General features: G+C 45.6%; 1 protein-coding gene across 2 annotated transcripts in view; it reads right to left on the minus strand.

The window, feature by feature from the left end:
- The window catches only part of KIAA0100 (KIAA0100 ortholog), a 28,313-nt gene that overhangs the window by 9,280 nt on the left and 6,902 nt on the right, over nt 1-12,131 (minus strand). For both annotated transcript variants that reach the window (XR_005837485.1, XM_040641051.1), the window contains exons 15-26: nt 11,858-12,063; nt 8,750-9,842; nt 8,127-8,318; nt 7,795-7,997; nt 7,546-7,664; nt 7,204-7,424; nt 6,495-6,685; nt 6,268-6,367; nt 5,928-6,130; nt 3,975-4,269; nt 1,361-1,518; nt 886-1,092 (exon numbers count right to left, since the gene is read on the minus strand). Coding sequence is in view for 1 of the 2 variants with exons in the window: in XM_040641051.1 (XP_040496985.1) it covers nt 886-1,092; nt 1,361-1,518; nt 3,975-4,269; nt 5,928-6,130; nt 6,268-6,367; nt 6,495-6,685; nt 7,204-7,424; nt 7,546-7,664; nt 7,795-7,997; nt 8,127-8,318; nt 8,750-9,842; nt 11,858-12,063 (3,188 nt within the window). In the remaining variant the exon portion in view is untranslated. The remainder of the gene's footprint in view (nt 1-885; nt 1,093-1,360; nt 1,519-3,974; nt 4,270-5,927; nt 6,131-6,267; nt 6,368-6,494; nt 6,686-7,203; nt 7,425-7,545; nt 7,665-7,794; nt 7,998-8,126; nt 8,319-8,749; nt 9,843-11,857; nt 12,064-12,131) is intronic.

Below are 12,131 nucleotides of genomic sequence, written 5' to 3' on the forward strand. Positions count from 1 at the left end.
CTGGGAGCCTGCTTCTTCCTCTCCCACTCCCCCTGCTTGTGTTCCCTCTCTTGCTGGCTGTCTCTATCCTGTCAAATAAATAAATAAAATCTTTAAAAAAAAATTAAAAAAAAATTTTTTAAAAGAAAAGAAAAAGAAAAAAAATCTATATCCTAGTCCCTGCCAACTGCTGACAATTTCACCATCTAACAAAACATTATCTTGACACACACTTAGACCTCCCCTGACATAAAAACTTTTTAAAAATGGTATGATTATTTTCCATCTAAATGAAGCTTTGTATTTTTCAAAGCACTCTCTCACAGACCCTTTCAATAATTTTGTGAGGGGGAAGTATTAATCAATTTTACAAATAACGGTGACTCGCTCAAGGGCTCATGACTACTATAATAGCAAAGGTGGCATTAAAACTCACATAACCTGAGTCCTAGACAAGCAATCTTTCTATTCAACCGTACTGCTTTGCTGAAACAATCAACCATTTTCGTAAGAGAAATCAGAGAAAGAACAGATAGAGAATTTATCTAAAGTTCTCAAAACTTATTGCCTGTTTTCTTGGCTGCCCACTGATTAGTGTGATTTATTAGCAGGGGTCAGCAATCTTCTCAAAAGTAAAAAAGTTCCAACTATTCTAGGGCTGGGAAATGAGAATTTCCCTTGCAATGGAAAAGAATAGCAAGAGATTAAGAAAAAAAAAGCACTATGTGCTCACAGACCCCAAACAGAGACTGCCTACAATTCCTATGTTCAAGGTGTTACCAGCTTCATTATTCTACTAAGCTGGTAGCAACAGATACTATCAGGAATCTTGCAAGTAGTCTGCTGGAAGGAGCCAAATATGGAAAACTGGGAATATAAAGGGCCTTCCCAGTCCCACTGACTAACCTCTAACCAGAGCTGTCGGCCATCCTGCTCAGTGGGGCTGCTTTCAGTGGTGGCGAAGTACTGCATGCCATCCAGCAGGCAAGTCCAGGATGTCTTTTGCTTCAACGTGTCACCATACCAGGCTGGATGGTGTTGGCACTGCAGCAGCTGAGCTTTGGCAGCTGACACAATGACACAGCCTTCTGTCTCCGCTCCACGAAGAACCATCTATACCACAGAAAGAAGCAGAATCACAGCACAAGGACCACCAGGGAAGGTGAGACGGTTAGTGAAAGGATGGTACCAATGACTACAGCTGGGTCTAATTCTGGCTTACTGAGTGAATGCTATGGTTTTAGAATGAAAGTGATTATCCTGGATACCTGCTGGAAGGAATCATTTTTCGGAGCTGTCTGCCCATTCTTATCTGGTGGTGGGAGAGGTGAACACATACTACCTAGCCCAATGCTGGGGTGCTCTGGTAAAGAAAAGTTACCTGGCAGTTAACCAGCTCAATAAGACAGTTTCGGTTATATATGTCATCCGTCTGGCAGGCAGCAATGCCACACAACTGGTCACTCACACCTGACTCCTCTTCTGTGAACACTACAAACCTATCTGTCTCTTCAATCAGCTTCTGCAACATGTAGGCACCTGTCAGAGAAACAGGAAGTGGGAAGAAGTCATAATCTCAAAGGGATAGGGAACACATCTAAGGCCAAACTGATCTTCCTTCAATTTCTCTAGAACGCATTCTCCTATCGCAACTCCAGCCCACCCACTCCACCCCTTGATCCCTGAGGGCAAAATAAGGGTTGTCATTTCATTTTCCCTTCAATTTAACAAAAGTAATAAATTCCCAAAAGAAACTTAGAAATGCTATGTATGTGGCAGCATTTTTTTCTCTTAGGTGTATCAACCTGAGTTATTCTAGGATCTTTTTTCTCCTCATTTTGTTCCTTCTATTTTTCACTTCATATTATCTTCAATTTTGTTTGTTGACCACTCCTTTCCCCATGAAACCACTCCCTTTGCCATCAGTGTCACTGTGTTCTCATAGTTCTGCTTCCTCTGATTATGCCTCTAAATCCTTTCCTCCCAGGTCTTAGAAAATAAGTATCTACTAATGTCTATCCTTGCCAGGTTCCTCTCTCTTCCTCTTTCTTCTAATGAGTTTGTCTAACAGTGTGTTATGGTTAATAGCAGCCTCCAGAATCAGACTAGTCTGCCTGTATTTAAGATACCATCTCTGCCAGTTTCTTGATTGTGACCTTTGGCAGCTTGCTTTAACCTGTGTCTCAGTTTCCTTGTCTGTAAAATAACAGTAACCGTCTCATAAGTTTGTTGAGGGAATTTAATGCTACAACATATAGAAGTATTTTGCAGAGTACCTGCCACACAGTAAGCAATTATTATTATCTCCTTGGCCTAACTTCTTAGCTCTAGGATGAAACTCCCAAAATCTTCATCTCCTATACTAAGCTTTTAGATTTCATCTCCAGCTGTTAGGCATTACCTAGATATGCTACTTGCGCCACACATTTCATATGCACGATAACATTTCTACCCAGCCCCTCATCTCCATTCCCGCTGTCTCTACCAAGTTCAGGCCTCCATTACATGCTGTTGGGATGCCATAATAGTTTCCTTATCTGTCCCTCCACCTCGTTTCTTCCTCTCCATTCCTCCTCCACAGCACTGCCAGATTTATCTTCCTAAAAATTAAGTCTAATGATGACACATCCCTATTCGAAAGCCTTCAGTAGTTCACCACTGTCTACTAAGTAAGGACCAAAAACTCCTTAGCCTTGTATGAAAGACCTTTGATGGTCTATGTGCAGCTTTCCTTTCCAGGATCTTCCCTCACCCCTCATCTTAGCTACTCTTTATGCCAAATGAAACAGACTGTTTGCTCTCCTTTGAACATATTGAGCTTTATCAATTCTACTCCTATTCAGGATACTCTCTCTGCCTTGAATGCCCTTCCTTCCCATTTCCACAATTTCAAACTATATTAAGCCTTCAAAGTCCAGCTTAAATGCTACTTAATCAATAAACCGTTCCCTGATTGCACTCCCTCCTTCACTCAAGAACTCCCATACACTCTCATTTCTCGCTTGTGACATACACCACTTTTCACCTTGTTCTTAAACTCACCATGAACGTGCATTCCTCTGTACTTATTATTCCCTCTCCCTAAAATGCCCTCTCCTTTCTTCTTGCCTGTTGAACTCTTACTCATCTTTTAAGACCCATCTCAACTATCTTTTCTGGGAAGCCTCTCTAGACTTCTCTATGCTGATTTAAATACTTACTTCTTGAACATTCCTACAAAGCACTTCCATAATGAAATAATAACTTACATGTTACCTACTAGTTTCTGAGCTTACCCTCATCTTTATATCCCTAATGTCTAGGGTTATGTCTGGCACATTATATATCCTCTATAAGCTAAAATGAATCTATGACTGAATGAGTGGTTGACTGAATGAACAAACTAATCTTAGCTCATCCAGAGATGATAAACTACTTGTTGCGGCAAGTAGAATGTCTTTCATTTTATACCTCTCCCTGAATCCAGCACAGTGCTTTGTGCCTATTAAGTACTCGATATTTGTTGAACAAATTAATTCATCAAACCACAAAACAACTCTTTAATCCTTTCTTTCCCTTACTCATCCTGTTTTGACCCATCACTCCTTCATAATCCTCTTCTTGGCCACAGGATCACACCTTTAAATGCCCCTATATCATTGCTATGTAAGACTGAGGTGGCCTGGGGCGCCTGGGTGGCTCAGTCAGTAAGTGTATGCCATTGGTTCGAGTCATGATCCCAGGGTCCTGGGATCAAGTCCTGCATTGGGCTGGAGCAGGGAGCCTGCTTCTCCCTCTCCCTTTGCCCCTCCCCTCAGCTCCTGCACACTCTCTCAAATAAATAAAATCTTAAAAAAAAAAAAAAAAAGACCGAGGCGGCCTAATACGGAAAAACAAAAGTTTTCATCTCTACACCTAGATGGAACCATCTGTGATTTAGTCCTTCCCAATTCCTGTCCAATTCCGTGTACATATTCTACACCTGACCCTATGAAGTCTCATCTCCCCCAGCTTACCTCCTGATGACCCCTTATCAGGCTGTCCACTAAAGCTGGGAGTGTTGACGGGAGGTGGGGCTGGGGCACTGGTCGGAACACTCTGCTTTGGCTTTTTAGCTGGCATCTGGGGTTCAATCTTTAACCCCTTCAGGGCCTCAGTAGAGAGATTACGTTTGAGTACTGCTGCCTTTTTATAGCCATCGTATAAACCAAAGGCAATGTCCCGATTGGTGGTTGTCCAAGAAGCCCGTAAATCCACCAAGTGCAGCTGGTGTGTATGAAAGGCAGGATCCCCAACTCGAGTAGAGAGCTCCTAAGAAACAGGTAAAGAACCACAAGGTAGCATGGAAATTCCCACAATTTCTCCTGAACCACAAATGTAGAGACAAGAAAACAAACTTGTTGAATAAGCAATATATTCCTGGGGCACCTGGGTGGCTCAGTCGGTTAAGCGTCTGCTTTTGGCTCAGGTCATGATCCTGGAGTCCTGGGATCGAGTCCCACATCGGGCTCCCTGCTCGCCAGGGAGTCTGCTTCTCCATCTCCCTATGCTCCTCTCCCTGCTTGTGCTCTCACTCATTCTCTCTCTCTCAAATAAATAAAATCTTTATATAAAAAAAAAAAGACTCTCTCTCTCCCTCTCCTCTGTCCCTCCCCCCACCTAAAAAGAAAAAAAAAAATCTGTTCTGGGAGAGATAAGACAACCCTGGAGAAAGAAAAACTAAGTGGTTTTAATGTGTGTATTAGACTATACTCAGACTGTATTTTAAATGGTTCAGAAAATTTCAACGTATGGGTCGCCTAGCTGTCTCAGTCAGTAGAGCATGTGACTCTTGATCTCAGAGTTGTGAGTTCAAGCCCACCTTGGGCATGCACCCTACTTAATTAAAAAAAGAAGAGGAGGGGCGCCTGGGTTGCACAGCGGTTAAGCGTATGCCTTCGGCTCAGGGCGTGATCCCAGCGTTCTGGGATCGAGCCCCTCATCAGGCTCCTCCACTATGAGCCTGCTTCTTCCTCTCCCACTCCCCCTGCTTGTGTTCCCTCTTTCGCTGCCTGTCTCTATCTCTGTCAAATAAATAAATAAAATCTTAAAAAAAAAAAAAGAAGAAAAAATTTCAACATAAAATCTTTCCTTAATTAGGGGGGAAACCGCCCCCTCAGGAAAAAACTTTTACTGTTTCCTGAAGGGCAAGAGACTATCTTTACGGGGCGTCTGGGTGGCGTAGTCGTTAAGCATCTGCCTTTGGCTCAGGGCATGATCCCAGTGTTCTGGGATCGAGCCCCACGTCGGGCTTCTCTGCTGAGAGCCTGCTTCTTCCTCTCCCACTCCCCCTGCTTGTGTTCCCTCTCTCGCTGCTGTCTCTCTCTGTCAAATAAATAAATAAAATCTTTAAAAAAAAAAAAGAGACTATCTTTAGAAGGAGAGGGAGAAAAGGAATTTTCAAAAAGAGGGACACTGATACAGTTGATAGTGAATTCATCATAAAATAATGATATATATGCTTGGAATATAGTTAGAAACATTACCTGGACCTTGGCCTGAAATCTACTGCTAAGGACTGAGTTCCTCCAACAAAACTTTGTATGTTGAGACCATAATCCCCAATGTGATAATATTTGAAGATGTAGCCTTTAGGAGGTAATTAGGTTATACGAGGTCATGAGGGTGGGGCCCTTATCACGGGATTAATGCCCTTATAAGAAGAGACACCAGAGAGCATGCTCCCTCTCTCTTTCCCTGCCTTGTGAGGACACAGCAAAGGCAACTGTCTACAAGCCAGGAAAGAGCCCTCATCAGAATGTGACTATGCTTGGCACCCTGATCTTAGACTTCCCAGCCTCCAGAACTGCGAGAAATAAATTTCTATTGTTTAAGCCACACATTCTTTGGTATTTTGTTATGGCAGCCCGAGCAAACCAAGACACCTACTGATACAAATAAGGGAGTAAAGAGACTGTGTCAGGTGGTACCTCCTCCGCTGTGCGATTGCTGTGCCGCTGGTAGGTGAGGGAGGACAGGCTCAGTAGGTGGGTCTTCGTTACCAAGGGATCAAGGCAGTGATCAGCATTCTCTTCAGTGGGGGAAGCCATCAGGTGAACAGTCACCTGACTTAGGTCACTAACCATCTGGGTCACACTCCAGTCGGAGATGAGGCGCCGCATCACTGTGCCCGCTGAGAAAAGGAGGCGTACAGAGCCCATGCGGACCAGTACAGAAGAACAGTGTGGGACAGAAAAAAGGAAGAGAAATGAGAAGGGCAAAGGGGGCAAGGACTAAGCTAGGAGAATTGAAGGCAGTCTTTGAACCTACCTTGAGGTATAAGCCGCTGAGTTCCCCTAGTGAAGACATGGCCCTGACTGCACTCAATCTGGATGCCCCGCTGCTGGGCGAATGAGGCCCAGTAATGCACCTGGCAACAAAAGAGCATAATACTGAACAAAGAATGGTATCAGAGAGATGATTAAGATAAGAAAAAATGAGAAAACTAGGGAAGGGAAACAGAACTGAAGATGTCAGCAGGGATGTCAGAGCCTGACCTGCAGCTGGGGAAAAAGTGCAGTATAGGAAAGCTGCTTGTAGTGCTGGCCAAGTTTCTTCTTGCTAGGTTTCAGGTTATTGAAGAGCTTTCCCCTACAGATAGGCCTTGTGACACTAGTCCAAGTTGCCCAGAAGTTCTGCATCCAGCGTAGGGTACTACTGTATAACAGAATCCGGGGCTGGGATATTGCTGTAAAAGAAAAAATAAGACATTTTCTACCTATGATTGAAACAGAGATGAAGCTAAATCCATCTCTAGCTTCAGCTTTTAGAAGTTTAAAAACCCAAGCAGCATTCAGCCTCAACTCAATATCCCCAACACCCTTTCCTTTTAAAGATCTAGGCTTTGGGGTCGACAGGGTGGCTCAGATGGTTAAGCGTCTGCCTTCAGCTCAAGTCATGATCTCCAAGTCCTGGGACTGAGCCCCACATCTGGCTCCCTGCTCAGTGGGGAGCCTGCTTCTCCTTCTCCCTCTGCTTGTACTCTCTCTGTCTCTCTCTCCCAAAGGAATAAGTAAAATCTTAAAAAAAAAACCAAAAAACAAAAAAACTAAGCTTTGTGTTCAATAGCCCTTTTTCAAAAAAAGGTCCTGATCCAAATCATCCCTTGTTTTCCCTACCCCCTCCCAAGATGGTCAAGTTGAAGCCTTTGGTATTTAAGCCCATCCTCCCAATCCTTCCTCCCGTTGCCCCAGACCCAAGCCTCACTCCCACTGTGCCGGGTCAGATCCATCTTGATGGAGAGATTGAGGTTCTCAGAGCGGAATGCCCGATAGGAGTCATGGAGCTGGCCCAAGGGCACCTCAGGCAGAAACTCTGGGGCCCGCAGAGTGACACTGTGGTGATCGTGGGGGTTCCCATGGCATAGCCACTGCAGGTCCAGTGTCATGCAGAGGTCAGGCAGGTGAAGGAAGCAGCAGTCATCATACCTGTCTCACAACAGAGTCCCAGCTCTCAGTGCCCTGGTCCCTTGCAACCCTCTGGCCCTTCCCCTCTCCCTCCAACCTGAATCCCTCACCCTGTTGAGGCCCCACCCATCACTCCACTCACTTAGAAGCTGTTCTCACGTTGACATCCAAGTCACCCTTGAACACAAACTGACCAGGTTTCCAATGAAAAGACAGGTGGCTCCACTCCCAGTGCATATTTTCTGTTGTGTTGTACGGGTCCTATAACCACCCCAACAACTCGGTGAGATCTGGATAAGAGTATCACCCAAATCTCCCAAATGAGTACCGTTCTCTCTTCCCCCCAACCGTACCATTGTAATAAGAAAACAACTCCTCTGGAACCCCTCACCTCAGTAGCCAGCTGGTGCAGATTTGCCTGTTCAATGTCCATGTGCCAGTCCCCATGGAACAGAAGACGGCTCTTGTCCCACCAGGGCAAGGGTGGGCTGGGGTCAGCTGAGGGCTTGGTTAAGAGGTCCACAGATTGGCTAATCAGTGTCCAGGCTGGATCCCAGCACGGGCCCCATACCACTGTGTACTGAAAGATTTCCGCTGGGATAGAGGAGCAAAGGGTACAACTTGTTACACAACTTCTTTCTTCACTCCAGAGGGCCTCAGCTCATCTCCCATCCCAGCCATCACAATGTCCCTCAGCCAAACCAACTGCCCTCCTCTACTCACAGCGGAAGTCGTGGTAGAACTTGAGTGGGGGCATATTCCTCTCTACTGCCACATTACCCCATGGAAGCCCCAAGTGCAAGATTTGACGCCGCCGGGAGCAAGGCTGACCACTCTGCTCGGTGCCCACAAGTCGACCCATCAGCCGCCAGTCACGTATCTCAAACAGGTACCGGGGATAATCTCTTATCCGAACTGTTATTACAGGGAGGATATACGCTGACTATTCAGAGGACTGTCTCAACATTCTTGAGCATTTTCTCCCCTGCCACTACTTTTACCCATCTATTTAACAAGGTCAACTGACAGAACAAGAGCTGGCAGTCGGTAGAAAAGCTGGAAAAGGGCATGGAGACACTGAGCAGATGGTGAGGGGAATAACACTGAGATCCAAGAGGCACACCAACCCTGAAGATGACTGTGTTAGTTGTCCTTTATGTTAGCCAAGCAGTTTCGGGGTGAAATTCAGGAACAAAGAAAGGAAGAGAAGCCCACCCATCCCACTCCACCCATCCAAAAACCACCACAGTTCCCAATATAACTGAGTTCCTCTGTAGTCACTCAAAGAGCTTTCTGGAGCTCTGAGGGCAAACACCACGCTCTGCAAATAAGGAAGTGCTACTTACCCAAAAATGTCTTAACACTGCACTTGAGCATACGACACCACTGAATGACAAGATCTACTCCCTCAGCAGGGAAAGGGCTGCCTGGATCAAGCTCTTGAACTTGCTCTACCACACGCTCAGGCCCATGGAAGGAGGCATCTGCCAGAGCTACCAGCTCTAGCCCTGCCAGGCTCCAAGTGAGCAGCGCCCGGCGCATAGGTGTGTTGCCATAGAGACGACGGGAGCGCTGAATGTAGATTTCAATGTTTTTATGTTCCAAAGAGGCATAGAGCTCCTCAATTTTACGGGCTGGCAATAATTCCCCATGTTGCTTCCGAAGGGCAGCCACCTTGGCATCCAGCAACTGCAGCCTTTTGGCACTCTCCTTACTTTCATCCTTCATTAGTTCATAGTTATCACGAAGTTTCACCTCAAAAACGTCATCTAGGAAAACCCATGAGAAGTGCTGAACCTTCAAGAGTAGATCAGGTGGGAGTGGGGCAGAGCTTGGAGAAGCCTGAGCATGAGTTCCTCGATGCAGCCCCTTCAGCCATTTCTGAACTCCCACAGCCTCATCCAGAGTTCGAGAGAAATCATACTGATAAGGAAACTCCACTGAGACTGAGCCCAGGGAGAGGAGCCAAACACGGTTCCGGAGGGTCTGCAGCACAGGGAAAGGGTTCCGGTGGAGGATCATCTCCTCCAGTTCAGGCAGCAGCTGTACCTCCACCTCCTTGAAGTTGAAGATGCTATTGCCATCAAAGCCGGCAGCCAGCTCCGGGCAGTAAGCCTGCAGTGAACCCCCATGCCGGCTCAGCGACACACTCTCTGCAGCCAGGGTAATGAACTTGTCCTCGGCTACAAAAGCGGTCAGCTTAGCTGTGCTCACTTCTAGCATCAGGTTTAGTAGCCGCTTTGGGGGAGATGGCTCAGGGAGAAGGCCTTCTGGTTCAGACGCAGTCTCTGGAGTCTCTAGTGCAACGAGTGGAACAGACTCAGGAAACAGAGTAGCTCTTAGTAGGTCTCGGCAATGCAAGGTAGCCAGGACATGCTGGTACAGGTACATGTGATCTGGGGGGCTCCAAAGTAAGGTCAGCCCTGTACCACACTGAACCTTCAGGGAGCAAGAGAGAAAGATCTGTCAATTACAATATCCCAAAATAGGAGAGATGGCTGGGATTATTCCTATACATGCACACCTGGGTCAAGAACCATCTCCACTCAGAGACATTTCCTGAGCAACTATATCCGTTACTCCCTTGCCTTGTTCCCCTTAGCATGAATATACTGAGCTACAGTTCTTACTTATATGTAAGAGCATTTACACTTTTGAGTTCCCAACTGGATTCTAAATTGTCTGAGAGTGTAGGCCATGTGTGTTGATTCTTTAATATCTACCGTAGGATATGCAGTACATACAACACATACTTAGTAAGTCATTTGGCTTTTTGTTTTTCTTTTTGAGTTATCTTTCTATAATAGCCACACTCTGTATAATAACCACTGTAACAATCAATTTGAAAATGTTTTATGTGGGGCGCCTGGGTAGCTCAGTTGGTTAAGCATCTGCCTTCGGCTCAGGTCCCAGAGTCCTGGGATTGAGCCCTGCGTCGGGCTCCCTGATCAGTGCGGAGTCTGCTTCTCCCTCCGCCCCTCACCCCACTCATGCTCACTCTCTCTCTCTCTCTCTCTCAAATGAATAAATAAAATCTTAAAAAAAAAAAATCTAAAAATTTAAAATCCTTGTTTAAAAAAATTTTTTTTTTTTTTAAAGATTTTATTTATTTATTCGACAGAGATAGAGACAGCCAGCGAGAGAGGGAACACAAGCAGGGGGAGTGGGAGAGGAAGAAGCAGGCTCATAGTGGAAGAGCCTGATGTGGGGCTCGATCCCATAACGCCGGGATCACGCCCTGAGCCGAAGGCAGACACTTAACGACTGAGCCACCCAGGCGACCCAAGAAAAGAAAATGTTTTATGCAATGATTGCATCTTGACTTAATTTCTTTTTAAATATTTTATTTATTCATTTTATGGGTTGAGGGGGAGAGAGTGTGCGAGTGGGGAGAGGCAGAGAGAGAGGGAGAAAGTACCTCAAGAAGACGACACTGAGCGCAGAACCTGATGTGGGGCTCAATCCCACAACCATACGATCACAACCTGAGCGGAAACCAAGAGTCGGACGCTCAACCAGCGGAGCCACCCAGGCGCCCCTTGACTTAATTCTTAAAGAGTATAAAAAGGACTGACCACACAATACAGCAACTGACTTATATGAAAGTATGCCTCAAAGAAGGGAGTCCTTGTAACCTTGAAAAACAAAGTCAATTCCGAAAGTTAAGCAGAAAAAATTTAAATTCCAGAACAGAAAAATGCCTTTGAGTTCCAGCCTCTGAAAAGGCAACTCCTCAGTTTCCCAAGGAAGCTGAAGTCTGACAATTAGAAAGACATCCCACTCCCCTCCTAAGAGGGTTCCATATCCACCTGATACCCTGAGGAGAAAGATCTTGGAAAGCCTCTTAAAACTTGCCAGTGCCTCCATCTTCATATCCCTTCCAACCTTTTATTTATTTTTTTAAAGACTTTATTTTTAAATAATCTCTACACCCAATGTGGGGCTCGAAATTACAACCCCAAGATCAAGAGTTCCACACTCCACCAACTGAGCCAGCCCGGCATCTCTCCCTTCCAGCCTTTTAATGAGCTGAGTGCTTCAGCAAAATAACACCAGATCATGATCTTTAAAAAAAAGTCCCATATTTTTCAGAGATATGCACTGAAATATTTACAGTTGAAATTATCTGTCCTGGTTTATGTCTGCTTCAAAATAATCCGGGAGCAGGCGGCAGGGCAATTGGTGGGTACAGAGCTGAAAGAGGTTGGTCGTAAGTGGTAATTACTGAAGCTGGGTATGGATACATACAAGTTCATATATTCTCTCTAGTTCTGTGTATACTTTACATTTGATAATAAAGAGTTAAAAATATGCAGAACAAGCCAGGACAAAAAGAATAACACAAGGTGTCATATTTCTCTCAGATGGGTTTCACGACACACTCAAAAGACTGGGAAATGCTCTTCGGCCTAGAGAAAAACCAACCGGACTCCACCTCCCCACAGAAGCATTACCTCCAGAGAGCGGATGCTGCTATGATAGGTGATGGAGAGCATGGAGAGGCTGAGCACGGGAGTGGGGATGTCAGGAGCCTTACAGCAGGGTTGCATCTTCTCTGTGACTGACTTCACCAGGGCAAGCACAAGTCCCTGGACACCCACAGTGGAGGTTTCAGCACTTCCCAGGACAGTCAGTGTGTCCAGTCGGACCTCTGAAGCCCCTAACATCCAGAAATCACGTTAGCATCGGTTCTCAGCTCTCACATGGCAACTTCAGCCTTCACTCTCC

Source organism: Ursus maritimus, unplaced genomic scaffold (genome assembly GCF_017311325.1).
Source record: "Ursus maritimus isolate PB19 unplaced genomic scaffold, ASM1731132v1 scaffold_24, whole genome shotgun sequence".
Lineage (NCBI taxonomy): Eukaryota > Metazoa > Chordata > Mammalia > Carnivora > Ursidae > Ursus > Ursus maritimus.